This window comes from Heptranchias perlo, chromosome 26 (assembly GCF_035084215.1).
Source record: "Heptranchias perlo isolate sHepPer1 chromosome 26, sHepPer1.hap1, whole genome shotgun sequence".
NCBI lineage: Eukaryota > Metazoa > Chordata > Chondrichthyes > Hexanchiformes > Hexanchidae > Heptranchias > Heptranchias perlo.
In genome coordinates, this window is record NC_090350.1 from 10438448 (window position 1) to 10455064 (window position 16617).

The following is a 16617-nucleotide window of genomic DNA, read 5'->3' on the forward strand; positions in this document are numbered from 1 at the left end:
CCGCCGTTAGCATCGCAAAAACGGCATCTCGCTGTCTGCCTCACCAGTGAAATGCATTGAATGGCGTGAAGTTGCTGTATTTTCGCAGTAGATACGAACTAAACTTGCCACAGAAAGTTAAGTCAGTATAAACACCCTTTCAGTGTTAGTTACTCCCAGTCAACCTCTCCTGCACTGAAAATTAACTATTACCTGTGTGGAGTCGTATTTCTTCAGGTTTTAATTGTTGTTGGAGATTTTAAAAATGTAAAATTTAAAATTTAAAACTTTTTTTTACTTTTCCTTTCTGTCACTTTTTTTTAATCTCTCTCTTTATTTCTATTTCTGTACCTGATTTGACATTGAATTCACTCACTCTAATTTACACTTACTTCTCAATCCTTGCACTGTTAATTTCACAATCCTTCAATCTGATTGATTGAGGAGATACCCAGTTGCTTGCCCTGTTCACTCAGCTCCCAGATGCCCTGTGTCCCTCGATATGGCGTTATCAGCTCGCACTTTCAGCAACTTGCCACACAAAAAATTTTACAACCTAAATGTGCAAGAGCAAGTCTAACTAATGGCAGACGCCGCTAGATGCCCTGCCACAGAAACATATGGACCGATTAGTCCGTCCAGGGTACTCCCATACACTTCTGGCAGAGGACTAGGAGCAGGTGACCTTTTAAAAATATAGTTGAAGGTTAAAATAACGTTGAGATAAAAAGAAAAAAACATGAATGCTGGAAACGCACAAAAGGGTGAGTCAGCATCGGAAAGAGTAGAAATCAACATTCCAAAGGACACTGTCTGAAGCTCCTCGCCTGAAACTGTAACCCATCTTTACCTTTAAACTGCTGACTCACCTGCTGGGTGTTTGCAACATTTTCTCCTTTTATATAAAATATATATGAGACAGAAATAAAAGTTTAGTATTGGGTGAGTGGGAGTTAAAGGAAAATGGGAATAGCCAATAAAATCAAGAGGAAGCTGGAAGCAGCGCTGACCGCGGTGCGCCGGAAGCAGCGCTGACCCTTGAGCGTGAGAAACAGCACTGACCTTAGTGCGTGCAGCTGAGCTCTTCAACGTCCCCGACATGTGCGTCTCCACGGGCCGAGAAATGCTGTACCTGTGACCATTCAGACAACGCATGAGCGTCAGTAAAAATGCACACAGCGCAACATCAGCAATAATAAAAACAGTCTGGTGTCTTGGATTCAAGTCTTCAGAAGCACAACATATATAGTGAGCAGGAACCACTTGCAGCTCCATGGAGCAATGATTGCACAAGTACCATCCCCCCGCACATACAGACTGTGTAATGTGAAGGTAGGGCATTGTTCATTCTGTCTTTGTTGTTTTCTTGAATGTGTAGGAATCAATAACAAATAATATGAAATAATCAGTGTGTTTATAGCACAAAATAGATCCTGTTATTAGCTACACTAATAGTAACAGATGTGGGAGTCTGCCATCAATTTCATCCCATTTTTTCCATTAACGCACAAATAACATTTTCAGAGATGATTGTTTTTTGGTTAGAAGAACGACCCAATTTCTTATGAATAAGTCATAAACTGACTCGTGTTGCTAAATAGAACAGCGGTGACATTAGAACCTGCTCCATATATAACTTAAGCACATTTCTGGTTCCATCTAACTGCTCCCTGTGATCTGCCTCTCTACTATCATCTTACTCCTACTTCAACTAATTTTAACTGTGCTCAATTGACTTGACCAGTCCTCATAACAGTTTGATTATTCCTCTCATCGGTTATGGTTCAATGGGACCAAATACCCTCAAAGTCCCCTCTCTTCATGTATAAGACTAAACAGCGAGAGTGTTGGCAGGATATTCGCCAGTGGGAGGGCATCACAGCTAAGCCTGTGCTCACTCAACATACGCACGCACACACATACATATCATTGGATAGCAACTATGCTTGATTTTAATGTTCCTAGCCCATGGACTCTGAGGCTGATTGTAGTGCCGAGAGCGATTAGTTAATTGGTGGATATAGGCATCACCCAGTGTAGCACTGAGCCATACAGCCCAGGAATCAAACCTCGGACCCTCTGGTCTGCGTAGCTTAGAGCTACACTGCCTTTACCCACCAGGCAATCGAGAACGGCCAATGGATCATTTTCAAATAACCCTTCTTTGTTCTTTGTTCATTCCAGAGAGTTTTTAATAAGGTAGATGGAGAGAGTTGGTTCAGCTTGCACCCTGTGGGACTGGTGCCTAAAAGATCCCGAGAGGGGGGATCTGGGCTACTTACATATTGGTGCCAAGCTTAATGACTCTGTCACCAAAGAGGTCGAAGGATCCTTCTGTCAGTGCGCTTGTGTAACTGCCACAGGGTGGGAACTCTGCTCGCTTCACCTCTTCTCCATTACAGTTAAACATTCTGTGACAAGCGGAGAAAGACCAGAAGTCAGTATTTTCCTTACGTAAAAAATTACAATTAGATAGTTTCCAAACATTAAAATTCCTATTGATTTTCATTATTGAACTTTGATAGGTGTTTATATTTTTCAGATTATGCAGGAGGAGCTTTGTGTAAAGTATGATGTACCATAAAACCTGGATTTATAAATCATAAATTTTACAGCTCATGCCCGTCCACACATTCAGTGCAGCCACAATGTTATCGCAGTGGGTTGAGGGGGTAAGTTTTTTTTTTAAACACTGCGGAGATAAAAAGGAAAAGTTGCAAATGCTGGAACCACACTGCAGGTCAGTCAGCATCTGAAAAAAAACAGGCTAATGTTTTGGGTGGACAGTCTTCATTGAGACGATTCTCACAAAGGCATCTCAGCCTGGAACGTTTACCTATTTTCCTTTCAGGTACTGACGCACCTGCTGTATATTTCCAGCAATTTCAGTATTGTTAATTTGTGTGATCTGAATATCTCTCAGGGGGATTTCTTGTACATGTAGAATTACAATGTACATGTGCAAGAGTCACGTAAGCTGCGCCAACGTGGGTAAACAACTCCCTTTTACCCAGTGTGTACTGTACACTGAGACAGACCGGAGTTGTTCAGTGCCAGTGAGAAGGAATCATTCCCTTTTACCCAGTGTGTACTGTACAGGAGCTGGTAGTGACACATGGGCTGTACAGTACCCGCCTGGTTCTTCCCGTTCTCCAGGAGCTGGTACTGAGTGACACGCAGAAAGTTTGGTGAAACTGGCCTTGAAGCTGATTGGTCCCACATCATTTGTTAAAGTTCTTATTTTAAATATCATTGTATCTTAAGTTATTTAAAAATAATGTGGAGTACATCCTAATGTTTGGATGTTTTCATTTAATAGATATTTTAATAGCTGTTAGTACTGGGAATGGAACACTTTCCTATTTGGTTACACAGGGGGTGTTTTCTATGTTTACGATATATATGAAAATTGCCCCCTCCCCCCACTCCCAGACTCCCAAATCAGGTATAGCATTGATAGATACAGAGTAAAGCCCCAACAATGCAACTTCACCCCACCTCATCAGGGTGGATTTTTTCCTTTCCCAAACTAGCCCTCTTTATGGCCTTTTTAAATGAGGCTACCAAATTGTTTTCGGTAATATAATTTTTATTTTACAGGGCGGTTTTGCCCTGTGGCCTCAGACCGACAAGGAACTGGGTTAAGTCTGGCCAGATTAAATGCACGTGGGCCCCCACCAGCCATGTGAAAAAAGAGCCCTTTATCCCATCAGTGGATTCAAAGCCAGGCCATAGGAATAGAACACTTTCCCATTTCAGTGTCAGCATCAAACACTCCTAGGTCATGTACTGCATAGGATAGATATGAACAAAGCTTTTGCTGCATTGTCCCATCAAACACTTCTGGATCAATTACAGCGCAGATTAGATGCAGAGTAAAGTTCTCTCTACAGTACCTCAACAGTGAACCACATCCCAACCTCAGAAGGATGACATTTTTCCATTTCCTAAACTAACACCTCTCCGGGTGAGATTTCCAATTCAGTGTGAATTACGGGTAGTTTTGCACTATGGGCACACACCCACTAGGGACTGGAGTGAGGCAGCCCAAATTCACGTGACTCTTTGAATAACCGTTATTCACAAGGATCCACAAAGGAGACCTGCAAACATGCATCTCCTTCCACATCTCATACACTAGAAGTGCTGGAGTTTCATCAGAAGAAGGAGGAGGCAATCCACATCGACAAACCCAGTGGAAAGATGTTTTAGTCTCTTCTAGGCTGAGTATGAGCATCTTTGTTTTGCTGCTTCACAATCCTACCTGATTTTTAAAACAACTTTTGTAATGAGGATTGTGTTCGTGATATCATTTCAACTGCTATCTCATTGTTCCTATCTAGACCAGGAGTAATTATATTAAAAAATGTATAACTGCTGTGGAGAATATTGTGGCCTGCTCTTTTCCAGCTGTTATGAAGGATTTCTAAAAGGGGTCACCTTTTGGAGAACATGCCTGGCAGAGGGGATAGTTTGATGATTTTTACACACTTCCAGTACATCTATTATTTGGCCTCCAAAGCTACTTTGCCATAAAATCGGAGCTATAATAGTTGCCGATGCAGTCTGTTTGGAAGAGATTTAAAAAAACCAAGAGTGGCTACAGAGTCTTATTCTATGTACCATAACTCGGGTTCGGACATTAATAACATCAAGCACTGCTTGTTGTTGTAATGTGCCTGCTCGCATCTGGTCCTTAGCAATAAAGATCTTGGAAAAGGGCACTCTGAATTAACAGTTGTCTGAGAAGAGAATTTCCATTCGATACTCAAAACCCAGTCTTAATGACTGGCTGTGCAAATCTGATTGGAGCTTTGAGCATACAATCATTTGCCAAATGTCTAAGTATTTGACCTTTTCAGAAGATCTAGGTTAGAGTCATGAACAGAACATTTTCTGAAGGCTTGGAGTTGGTTTTTGAAGTAATAAAGAACACTTTGGTGGCAATTTTTTTTTTTGCTTTGAGCTTCAGAACCTTGGAGAACATTGATGCCTGATGAAAAGTCACAATTTTAAGATGATTAAATTTGCATCTGTCAATGGGTATCAGAGTATCAATGGGGAAATTATAGATACTTAACCATAAGGTTTAAAATTTGTTTTTACTGCCACTTAGTGATTTTGAGGTAATAAGAGAATAGTAGGTGCAACAGAGTGTATGGAGATGATTTTGGGGGGGTGGGGAGAGAGGTGGAAGAGTATGAAGAATTAAAGTGTTCCAATCCCCATTGATAACATCCCTCACCTGGATGAGTGGAAAAACTCAACATAAAGTAGAAATGTTATAAGTGTCGGTCTTTTGTTTGAACCTATATAGTTTTTGAGCTTGTACATAATAAGTTTTGGGTGTTACTGAGACACTTTTTTTAAACTTAGGAAAAGCACGGTGTCAGTTATAAAATATTAAGATTTCAGCGTTGGCATTATAGTGGAACACTCTAGGAGTACACCATATAATATACATTTCAGTTGATAGCAAGTTCCAGGATTTAACTGTTTAGGTATGATATGTTTGACAGAGATGTTTATGAACAGGGTGAGGCAGGTTCATGGAGAATTATAAACAGCTGTCATAAATTTGCCTTGTTCATTGACTTGGAACTGCTAGTATAGTTTGGCGTCATATACTCTCAAGACATTATGCAAAGATTGGTTACCACAATTTTTGCTACTGTCAGTCCAAAAATGGATTATTTGAAAATCACGGGAAAATAACAAGTCTGTTTTCTAATTATATATCTATTAAATTATTTTTGACCAAAATCTTATTGGTGCTTTTATTTATAAATTCCCATGCATATTTGGGGGATTTTAGAAGATTGAGATTTTTTTTTATTGCTCTCTTATGGAAAGCTACAGCATCTGGAGCTGGGGATAGGTGGGGTGGGGGTCTGGGCTGCACAGAAAATTGTATGTATTGTTTGTGGTTCTGCCCAATATGATAACCGTGCTGGGCAAATTATTACAGCACACAGGCAAAAAGGTTGATAAGAACATAAGAAATAGGAGCAGGAGTAGGCCATATGGCCCATTGAGCCTGCTGCGCCATTCAATCAGGTCACGGCTGATCTTCAACCTCAACTCCACTTTCCCGCTTGATCCCCATACCCCTTAATTCTCCTAGAGTCCAAAAATCTATCCATCTCAGCCTTGATTATATTCAATGACTCAGCATCCACAGCCCTCTGGGGTAGAGAATTCCAAAGATTCACAATCCTCTGCATTAAGAAAGGGGACATATCTCATCCAGGAAACTAGAGAAGTCTGACATCAGTCTAACATGAGTACCTGGTAAAATAATAGGAGCGATCAGGAGTAAACTACCTATATACAAATAATCCAATAATTAATAGTCAATGGGAACATTCTGTCTGCAAAACCTCGTTCACCAATTGGCGTTGAGTTTCTGAATCCAAGTCGCTGATGTAAATTAGAAACAGCAGGAGCAGCCTAATTACCCTTCATCCTGACATAACTCCTTTGACTAGTATTCACTGCTTCCCAAGTTTCAGCAAAATTCTTATCCATTCCCAAGGTTGACCCCGAATCCACAATGCTTATCGAAAAAAACCTTTGTGAGGAATTTTATCAAGTGGTTAAGAAGGCATATGGAATACTTTCCTTTATTAGCCGAGGCATAGAATATAAGAGCGGGGGGGTTATGCTGGAACTGTATAAAACACTGGTTAGGCCACAGCTTGAGTATTAGGTACAGTTCTGGTCACAACATTACAGGAAGGATGTAAGTGCACTAGAGAGGGTACAGAGGAGATTTACGAGGATGGTGTCCGGCCTGGAGAATTTTAACTATGAGGAAAGATTGGATAGGCTGGGGTTGTTCTCAGAGCAGGTTGAGGGGTGATTTAATTGAGGTGTACAAAATTATGAAGGGCATAGATAGAGTGGATAGGAAGGACCTTAGCAGAGAGATCAATAACCAGGGGGCATAGATTTAAAGTGATTGGTAGAAGGATTAGAGGGGAGCTGAGGAAAAAAATTTTCACCCAGAGGGTGGTGGGAGTCTGGAACTCACTGCCTGAAAGGGTGGTAGAGGCAGAAACCATCAATCATTTAAAAAAATACCTGGATGTGCACCTGAAGTGCCGTAACCGACATGGCTATGGACCAAGTGCTGGAAAGTGGAATTAGGCTGGGTGGCTCATTTTCGGCTGGCGCGGACACGATGGGCCGAATGGCCTCCTTAAATTTTTGTGCCTTAAATCTTCTATGATTCTATGAAGTCTAGGTACATCACATCGTAGGATGTGCCATAATCTACTTGGGGTCACTTCCTCAAGGAAGTCCAGGCATTTGGTGAGGCAGGATCTTCCCCCTTCTGAATCCATTTTGGCCGCTGTTTACCAAGCTATTATTGTACAGATAATCCTCAAGTTTACTCTTCTCTTCCTAACTGATTCTATTATTTTACCCAGAATTTCTTTACACAAAGAGTGATCAAAACTTGAAATGGTTTTTGGGGTAGGGTAGTGGAAACAAAAACCTTAGATTCATTTAAGAAACAATTTAGACGATATGGATGGATGGATGAGCTGAGATGGACCAGATGGCCTCTCATCTAATTTATTCGTTCATGGGATGTGGGCGTCGCTGGCGAGGCCGGCATTTAGTGCCCATCCCTAATTGCCCTTGAGAAGGTGGTGGTGAGCCGCCTTCTTGAACCGCTGCAGTCCGTGTGGTGAAGGTTCTCCCACAGTGCTGTTAGGAAGGGAGTTCCAGGATTTTGACCCAGCGACGATGAAGGAATGGCGATATATTTCCAAGTCAGGATGGTGTGTGACTTGGAGGGGGAATGTGCAGGTAGTGTTGTTCCCATGTGCCTGCTGCTCTTGTCCTTCTAGGTAGTAGTGGTCGCGGGTTTGGGAGGTGCTGTCGAAGAAGCCTTGGCGAGTTGCTGCAGTGCATCCTGTGGATGGTACACACTGCAGCCACTGTGCACCGGTAGTGAAGGGAGTGAATGTTTAGGGTGATGGATGGGGTGCTAATGAAGCGGGCTGTGTTGTCCTGGATGGTGTCGAGCTTCTTGAGTATTGTTGGAGCTGCACTCATCCAGGCAAGTGGAGAGTATTCCATCACACTCCTGACTTGTGCCTTGTAGATGGTGGAAAGGCTTTGGGGAGTCAGGAGGTGAGTCACTCGCCGCAGAATACCCAGCCTCTGACCTGCTCTTGTAGCCACAGTATTTATATGGCTGGTCCAGTTAAGTTTCTGGTCAATGGTGACCCCCAGGATGTCGATGGTGGGGGATTCGGCGATGGTAATGCCGTTGAATGTCAAGGGGAGGTGGTTAGACCCTCTCTTGTTGGAGATGGTCATTGCCTGGCACTTGTCTGGCACAAACGTTACTTGTCACTTATCAGCCCAAGCCTGGATGTTGTCCAGGTCTTGCTGCATGCGGGCTCGGACTGCTTCATTATCTGAAGGGTTGTGAATGGAACTGAACACTGTGCAATCATCAGCGAACATCCCCGTTTCTGACCTTAAGATGGAGGGAAGGTCATTGATGAAGCAGCTGAAGAGGGTTGGGCCTAGGACACTGCCCTGAGGAACTCCTGCAGCAATGCCCTGGGGCTGAGATAATTGGCCTCCAACAACCACTACCATCTTCCTTTGTGCTAGGTATGACTCCAGCCACTGGAGAGTTTTCCCCCTGATTCCCATTGACTTCAATTATACTAGGGCTCCTTGGTGCCACACTCGGTCAAATGCTGCCTTGATGTCAAGGGCAGTCACTCTCACCTCACCTCTGGAATTCAGCTCTTTTGTCCATGTTTGGACCAAGTCTGTAATGAGGTCTGGAGCCGAATGGTCCTGGCGGAACCCAAACTGAGCATTGGTGAGCAGGTTATTGGTGAGTAAGTGCTGCTTGATAGCACTGTCGACGACACCTTCTATCACTTTGCTGATGATTGAGAGTAGACTGATGGGGCGGTAATTGGCCGGATTGGATTTATCCTGCTTTTTGTGGACAGGACATACCTGGGCAATTTTCCACATTGTCGGGTAGATGCCAGTGTTGTAGCCATACTGGAACAGCTTGGCTAGAGGCGCAGCTAGTTCTGGAGCACAAGTCTTCAGCACTACAGCCGGGATGTTGTTGGGGCCCATAGCCTTTGCTGTATCCAGTGCACTCAGCCGTTTCTTGATATCACATGGAGTGAATCGAAATGGCTGAAGACTGGCTTCTGTGATGGTGGGATATCGGGAGGAGGCCGAGATGGATCATCCACTTGGCACTTCTGGCTGAAGATGGTTGCGAACGCTTCAGCCTTGTCTTTTGCACTCACGTGCTGGACTCTGCCATCATTGCGGATGGGGATGTTTGCAGAGCCTCCTCCTCCCGTTAGTTGTTTAATTGTCCACCACCATTCATGACTGGATGTGGCAGGACTGCAGAGCTTAGATCTGATCCGTTGGTTGTGGAATCGCTTAGCTCTGTCTATAGCATGTTGCTTCCGCTGTTTAGCATGCATGTAGTCCTGAGTTGTGGCTTCACCAGGTTGGCACCTCATTTTTAGGTATGCCAGGTGCTGCTCCTGGCATGCTCTTCTACACTCCTCATTGAACCAGGGTTGATCTCCTGGCTTGTTGGTAGTGGTAGAGTGAGGAATATGCCAGGCCATGAGGTTACAGATTGTGCTGGAATACAATTCTGCTGCTGCTGATGGATGCCCAGTTTGGAGCTGCTAGATCTGTTCTGAATCTATCCCACTTAGCACGGTGGTAGTGCCACACAACACGTTGGATGGCGCCCTCAGTGCGAAGACGGGACTTCATCTCCACGAGGACTGTGCGGTGGTCACTCCTACCAATACTGTCATGGACAGATGCATCTGCGACAGGTCGATTGGTGAGGACGAGGTCAAGTACGTTTTTCCCTCGTGTTGGTTCGCTCACCACCTGCCGCAGGCCCAGTCTGGCAGCTATGTCCTTCAGGACTCGGCCAGCTCGGTCAGTCGTGGTGCTACCGAGCCACACTTGGTGATGGACATTGAAGTCCCCCGCCCAGAGTACATTCTGAGCCCTTGCTACCCTCAGTGCTTCCTCCAAGTGGTGCTCAACATGGAGGAGGACTGATTCATCAGCTGAGGGAAGGCGGTAGGTGGTAATCAGCAAGAGGTTTCCTTGCCCACGTTTGACCTGATGCCATGAGAGTTCATGGGGTCCAGAGTCAATGTTGAGGACTCCCAGGGTCACTCCCTCCTGGCTGTGTATCACTGTACCGCCACCTCTGGTCGGTCTGTTCTGCCGGTGGGACAGGACATACCCAGGGATGGTGATGGATCTGTACCTGTCTTGTGATTTTGTGTCTGTTCCACAGATAGATGATTAAATAACATTCAACAAAGACTTATAGCGGGAAAATGCCATAAAACTAAATAGATCACGTGCTCATCTATAACCAGGGAAAGATGTGCGAGTACCCAAAACAGTGGAATTTGGAGAAGCAAGGAACAAGAGAACATAAACAATTAAAGCAAATAGTTTTCCTTCTTCCACAATGAAGGGAGTGTGTACAGGGAATCATGAATGGTAGAGTCACAATGGGCAGACACTTGTGGGAGCGAGACCATTTAACTTACCTGATCAGTCCAGGGACCTCTGTTCCCCAAGGAACTGGCCCAGAAATTGGCAGCACGAATCGGCCATTAGAATTCTGAACTTTATCCTTCAGAAAGATGGACACCTGCGGAGATAAATTATAACACGTTAAATAATGATAAATGATAACATGTTAAATAGTGATAAAATAACATCTGCAAGTGTACAGTGCCATCATTAGATTTCTTTCATTCTTCCTCTCCTTCGGTTGCTGATTCTTGCTGGCGTACAGTAACCACTGCCCTGAAGTACCCGACCCTCGCTCTGTCTTGCCTCACACATGAAGAATGAGTGTCAGAAGGCTATCCTACCATAGGTGCATCAATAAAAAAAGTTAGGTTAGCTGTCAAGGAGTATTTCTTTTCAGAGTGTCAACCTCTGGAACAGATCACCAAAACATGCACTAACTATGGATTCACCACAGCCCTTCAAAAGGGAGCTGGATGAGTTCCTGAGAGTCGAGCGCGTCTTAAGTTGTAGAAGGTAGGTGGTTCTAGTAATGATTGGTATTGTCAGTCACTGTGGTCTCCTGGAGCTTGTTTGATTGCCTTTGATGGGGTCGGAGAGGAATTTCCCAGAGTTTTCCCTAAATTGGTTATGGTATTTTCCTCTGTTTTTTTACCTCTCCCAAGTGATTGCGTGACTGGGGCTGGGTTGATGGTGCATGTAGGCTATAACATGTCTGGATGGAACAGGCTGGATGAACTTGCTTGTCTTTCCCTATCCTTTTTCAATATACAGTCCCCACCACTTACACTGTCCAAGCTTGTCATGGGCAGCCGCTTATATTGAGAAAATGGCACTAACCATTTGCCATTTCCACTGAAGTTAAATACAAAGGCGGTGTTTATAATACATTAAGCATGCCGGCTATAAGTGGTGGGGACTGTATATTGAAGCATGACGGGCGAAGACAAACTAGTAAACTAGTTCATGTTCCCCCTCCCCCACCACCTATCATTACTGGCAATTGCATTCAGGCATTCTACAATTCTCTTCCTAAATCTCTCCACTCTGCTATATTTTGCCCACCTTTAAAAGCCCTCTCAACACCTAACTCTTCGATTATCCCTTCGGACACTTCCCCTAACTTCTCCCGAGTCCTGCTCATTGATTGATCCCCCATGTGAAGTGGCTTGGGACGTCTCGCCATACTGAAGGTATAAACCCAAACTCAAGCTGATGTAAATTGAGTCAAAGGGACCACAAATATGGAAATGTTACATCTGTTCAGGGAAGAGGGGGGTTTTGGTGGAGAAGGATGGGCAGGTGGGTGCTCTTCAGAGGATGTGATTTAAGGCATGTCATTAGTACAGAATACATAGGAATAGGAGTAGGCCATTCAGCCCCTTGAGTTATTCTATCATGGCTAATCTGTACCTCAACTCCATTTACCCGCCTTTGTTCCATATCCCTTGATACCCTTACCTAGCAAAAATCTATCAATCTCAGTCTTGAAAATTTCAATTGACCCCCAGCATCCACAGCTGTTTGTGGGGGTATTCCAGATTTCCACTACCCTTAGTGGAAAAAGTGCTTCATGATTTCGCTCCTGAGTGGTTTGGCTCTAATTTTAAGATTATGCCCCCTTGTTCTGAATTCCCCCACCAGATTAAATAGTTCCTCTGTATCTACACTATCGAATCCTTTTGTCATTTAAAACACCTTGATTAGATCACCCCTCAACCATCTAAACTGAAGGAAATACAAGCCAAATTTATGCAACCTATCCTCATAATTTAACCCTTTAAGCCCTGGTATCATTCGGATGAATCTGCGTTGTGTCCCTTCCAGGGTAAATATATCCTTCCTGAGGGGTGGTGCTCAAAACTGAATACAGTACTCCAGATGGGGTCTGACCGAGGCTCTGGACATGGAACTTTACTCTCCATCTAACTGGAGGTATATTTGACAGTCGTGATTTGTGCTGGCAAAAGGGCAAAAAATTGAATGGTTATATTTCCTTCACTTCAAAAGAGAAACATATTTTAACTTGAACCAAAAGTAGACTCTCTGGGGTAATTTTATTTTTGGGCGATATTGAATGAGCTGTTCATTATACAAGCCCGCCTGATCTTCATTTCTATTGACTCAATCAAAAGGAAAATCAAGCGTAGTGTATAATGGGTGGCCAATTCGATATCGTCCATTTTATACCATCGCCCAAAGCTAAAATGACTCCCTTTTTCTCCTTATGGACATTGTTCCCTTATACTTGCAAGGACCCAAAAAACAGACAAGAAGTTGTCACCTACACATTGTTTAGACAGTAAACCCTTTTGCAATACAACTGTGAAGCTGCAGTCTCAGAAGATTCCATCTGGCTGTGTACATGGTGTATCTCGTGAGCAGCATAGAACACACTGACCCAAGAGCGATTCAGGGTACACTTACTCGGATATGGAGGTCCTGAAAGAAAACGAGTAGGGTTTGCCTGATCAGCTGGAACTCCCCCGCAGGTAGGCAGCTGTACGTCTGTCAATCAGAGAAAGGCAAGATGTCATTCATTAAATTCCAACTTAACAAATCACAAACACACAATCTGTGTCAGGTGAAGACACAATTGGACTTGACTGTGACGCCTTTCACACGGCCAACACTTAGTTTGGGTTCACACATCGAAGAGCAAGTTGTGGAGTGCAGCCAACGCCAATGGACCTGTACCCAAGTCTTCAAGGAAGGGGAGAGCAAAAAATTATAATTTTTGTTTTTAAAACATCAGCAGTTTATCTTTAAATTTATAGATTTGCACACAGACATCTCACAATGTAAAGGAAAGCACGGCCCGGCCATCTCCTCATCTCCACCCCCTCCCCCACTTAAGATTGCAATTCATATAAAATAAAGGCTTCTTCCCTTTTCAAACCACTATATATTCTTGTCTTATAAATTTGAGATCAGTTCAGCTGACAATAACCTCAAATTGTCATAGGTGACAATTCACACTATGAGGAGGGTCAACGTGTCACCATCAGTATCAATCTCAGTAACTCCTCCCAATCAGACTCTCACACTGTCAGGTTTAGTAACTCCTCCCAGTCAGACTCTCACACTGTCAGGTTCAAGTACCTTGTTCCAGCCATATTCTCTTGCAGTGTCTGACCATCTCTGATCAATTCTCTCCCACCATCTGCCTCAGTAACTCCTGCTAGTTAGTTCACTGAATGATGCCTGCAGCCCACTGTTACATGCCTTTCTTGTTCAAGACTGAATTGCCCTGTCCAACATTTGCCTTAGTTATACCGAGACTTAGCACCGAGTGAAGAAAACACCCACCTCGATCAGCTGTCGGAATGTCTCATCTACCTGGTTAAGAATGCTCGGAGAGTCACGTATAAATTCCTTGACTGCGTCCATATGATTGAATGTGACCAATAAAATGTCTTTAGGCCGTGGACAGAGCAACACTTGGTACTTGAATGCCATCGTCATCAGGTCATAGAGCTGGGAGATATATGGAAACAAAGTATAGATACCTAATGGGTTAAATAAACAATATTCTTTTCCGCAACCAAGAATCACCTTAGAATTTTTCCCTCTCTTCTCTCTCTCTCTGCCCCCTCACTTCAAGACTTCCTCTCTTCACTTTTCTCTTCCCTTGAGAGAGTCGCCCTAGGACTTTGATTCCTCCCCCATACCTAGCTTGGTGAGAGGAAGTAACCTGCTCCAAGTGCTCTGCCCGTTCACTCTGAACCAGCTGCCGAGAGATGCCCAAACGTATGCAAGCAGTGACGGTCCTCCCGATGGTTTTTGCTTGTTCTTTGTGGGAAACCAGCTAGCTTTGGCTATAAGTGGCTGTTCCCACTTTAGCACTTTAAATCTGTGTCCTCTGGTTACCGACCCTTCTGCCACAGTTGAGAAGAATGGCTGTTCTCAGATCAGGGATAGTAGTTGTGACCACAAACTACATTTGTATTCATATTATTTTCTGAATAAAACTAGAATGTGTATTTACGTTTTTTGTAATCAAAATGCTCAAACAATTAAACAGTACAATTACACTGGAGTGATTCATTCACCTTGTCCATGCTAGCCTGATTCAGTCTCATAATGGAGGCATGAGCCAGTCGATCGAACACGGTTCTTAGGGCTTTCTTGGAATACAGTTCCTGAGATTTGAACAGCTCCTCCATGAACTTCTTATTAAACATGGTACTGATGATGTCATTCATTACTGAGAAAAAGTAGAGAGATATAATTTAATTAATAATTCATAAGTAATTATGGGTAAAGATACTGCCAAACGTTGAAACCGAACAACATGGACCATAACATCCCAGGTTCAAATCCTAGTCTGTCCTGATGCTAGCTGATCTAGGCTGGGGTGACAGTAGGGAGTGTGCCAATTATAATTAACCTGATTACTATCCTTTGACTTGATGGAAAGTGTGTGTGCATGCGTGTGTATAGGATCAAGTTCAGCTATGATGCTCACATAATCAAAAAGCCTGCCAAGGCTCAAAGTCTAAGCTCATACTGGAGGGGAACTATGCATCTACTTGAGAGTCAGTGCCTTTAGCAAAGGAGAGGAATAAATTAGAGGAACTAATTAAAAAAACAACAGAACATGGTGCGGAGGTGCAGCGTGGTGGTACTGTGTGTTGGAGCTCCAATGAGTTGTGCCGCGGTGAGACAGGACACAGATTCATGCTCATCATTCCTCGCCTGTCAACAATGGGCTGAGCTGTTAACCTTGCAGGTCATGGAGAGTGAGAGGAGATAAAAAGGAAAGTGCTATGTCCATGGGTTGTACACCTCGTACCAACCATGTTAGGGAACAGGCCAAGCAGAGGGTTGAGAGTAGGTTACCTGCCCAGGGAATATGAGCAACATAAGGAGTAACAGATAAAAAGAAACCAGCAAATCTGCTTTCAAACACGTGAAGCACCAGGGTTCTGTGTTTATACACATACGCCGATGGCTTTTCTGTGATAACACAAGACAGACAAAGGTGAATTTTCCTCACAGTCAACACTTGTTTCAGGAGATTTCCAAACGTTTATCATGAGTTCCACACTTTGTTTCAGTTTCTTTAGCCCCACACAACGCACCATTTTATTGGGTAGTACACACGAGTTTTCAAATTCATCTGTGTGCACACAGATTCTTTGGGCCATGCTACATTTAAGTCACTTATAGCGACTGCTGTGCTGTGTTCAACCTTGGGGAGGCACCTGTGGGACCTGGGGGTCAAGTGGACACAACCACGTGCATGAATTCAAAAAACGCATCTGCTTAGCCTTTTTGTCCCTACCATTATGGGGAGGAGAAGTGAAACAGTTTGGCAACAAAAGCAAAATACTGCGAGTGCTAAAAATCTGAAATTAAAATAGAAAAAACAAACTCAGCAGATCAGGCAGCATCTGTGGCGAGAGAAACAGAGTTAATGTTTCAGGTCGATGACCTTTCATCAGATCTGGAAGATGTTAGAGATGTAGAGATGAACAGTTTTTAAGCAAGTACACAGGCACGGAAAAGAGGGCCAGGAAAAGAAAGGAGAGGTCTTTTCTTTTAATTCATTCATGGGATGTGGGCATCGTTGGCGAGGCCGGCATTTATTGCCCATCCCTAATTGCCGTTGAGAAGGTGGCGGTGAGCCGCCTTCTTGAACCGCTGCAGTCCGTGTGGTGAAGGTACTCCTGCAGTGTTGTTAGGTAGGGAGTTCCAGGATTTTGACCCAGCGACGATGAAGGAATGGCGATATATTTCCAAGTCAGGGTGGTGTGTGACTTGGAGGGGAACCTGCAGGTGCTGGTGTTCTCATGTGCCTGCTGCCCTTGTCCTTCTCGGTGGTAGAGGTCACGGGTTTGGGAGGTGCTGTCGAAGAAGCCTTGGCGAGTTGCTGCAGTGCATCTTGTAGATGCAGCCACGGTGCGCCAGTGGCAGAGAGTGTGAACGTTTAAGGTGGTGGATGGGGTGCCAATCAAGCAGGCTGCTTTGTCCTGGATGGTGTTGAGTTTCTTGAGTGTTGTTGGAGCTGCACTCATCCAGGCAAGTGGAGAGTATTCCATCACACTC

At 43.9% G+C, this 16617-nt stretch overlaps 1 protein-coding gene across 3 annotated transcripts in view; it reads right to left on the reverse strand.

Moving 5' to 3' along the window:
* oscp1b (organic solute carrier partner 1b) overlaps positions 1-16617 on the reverse strand; it is a 47993-nt gene that overhangs the window by 10342 nt on the left and 21034 nt on the right. For all 3 annotated transcript variants that reach the window (XM_068006403.1, XM_068006404.1, XM_068006401.1), the window contains exons 2-7: positions 14619-14773; positions 13876-14043; positions 12994-13074; positions 10581-10684; positions 2262-2390; positions 1042-1111 (exon numbers count right to left, since the gene is read on the reverse strand). In XM_068006403.1, coding sequence (XP_067862504.1) covers positions 1042-1111; positions 2262-2390; positions 10581-10684; positions 12994-13074; positions 13876-14043; positions 14619-14773 — 707 coding nt within the window. The remainder of the gene's footprint in view (positions 1-1041; positions 1112-2261; positions 2391-10580; positions 10685-12993; positions 13075-13875; positions 14044-14618; positions 14774-16617) is intronic.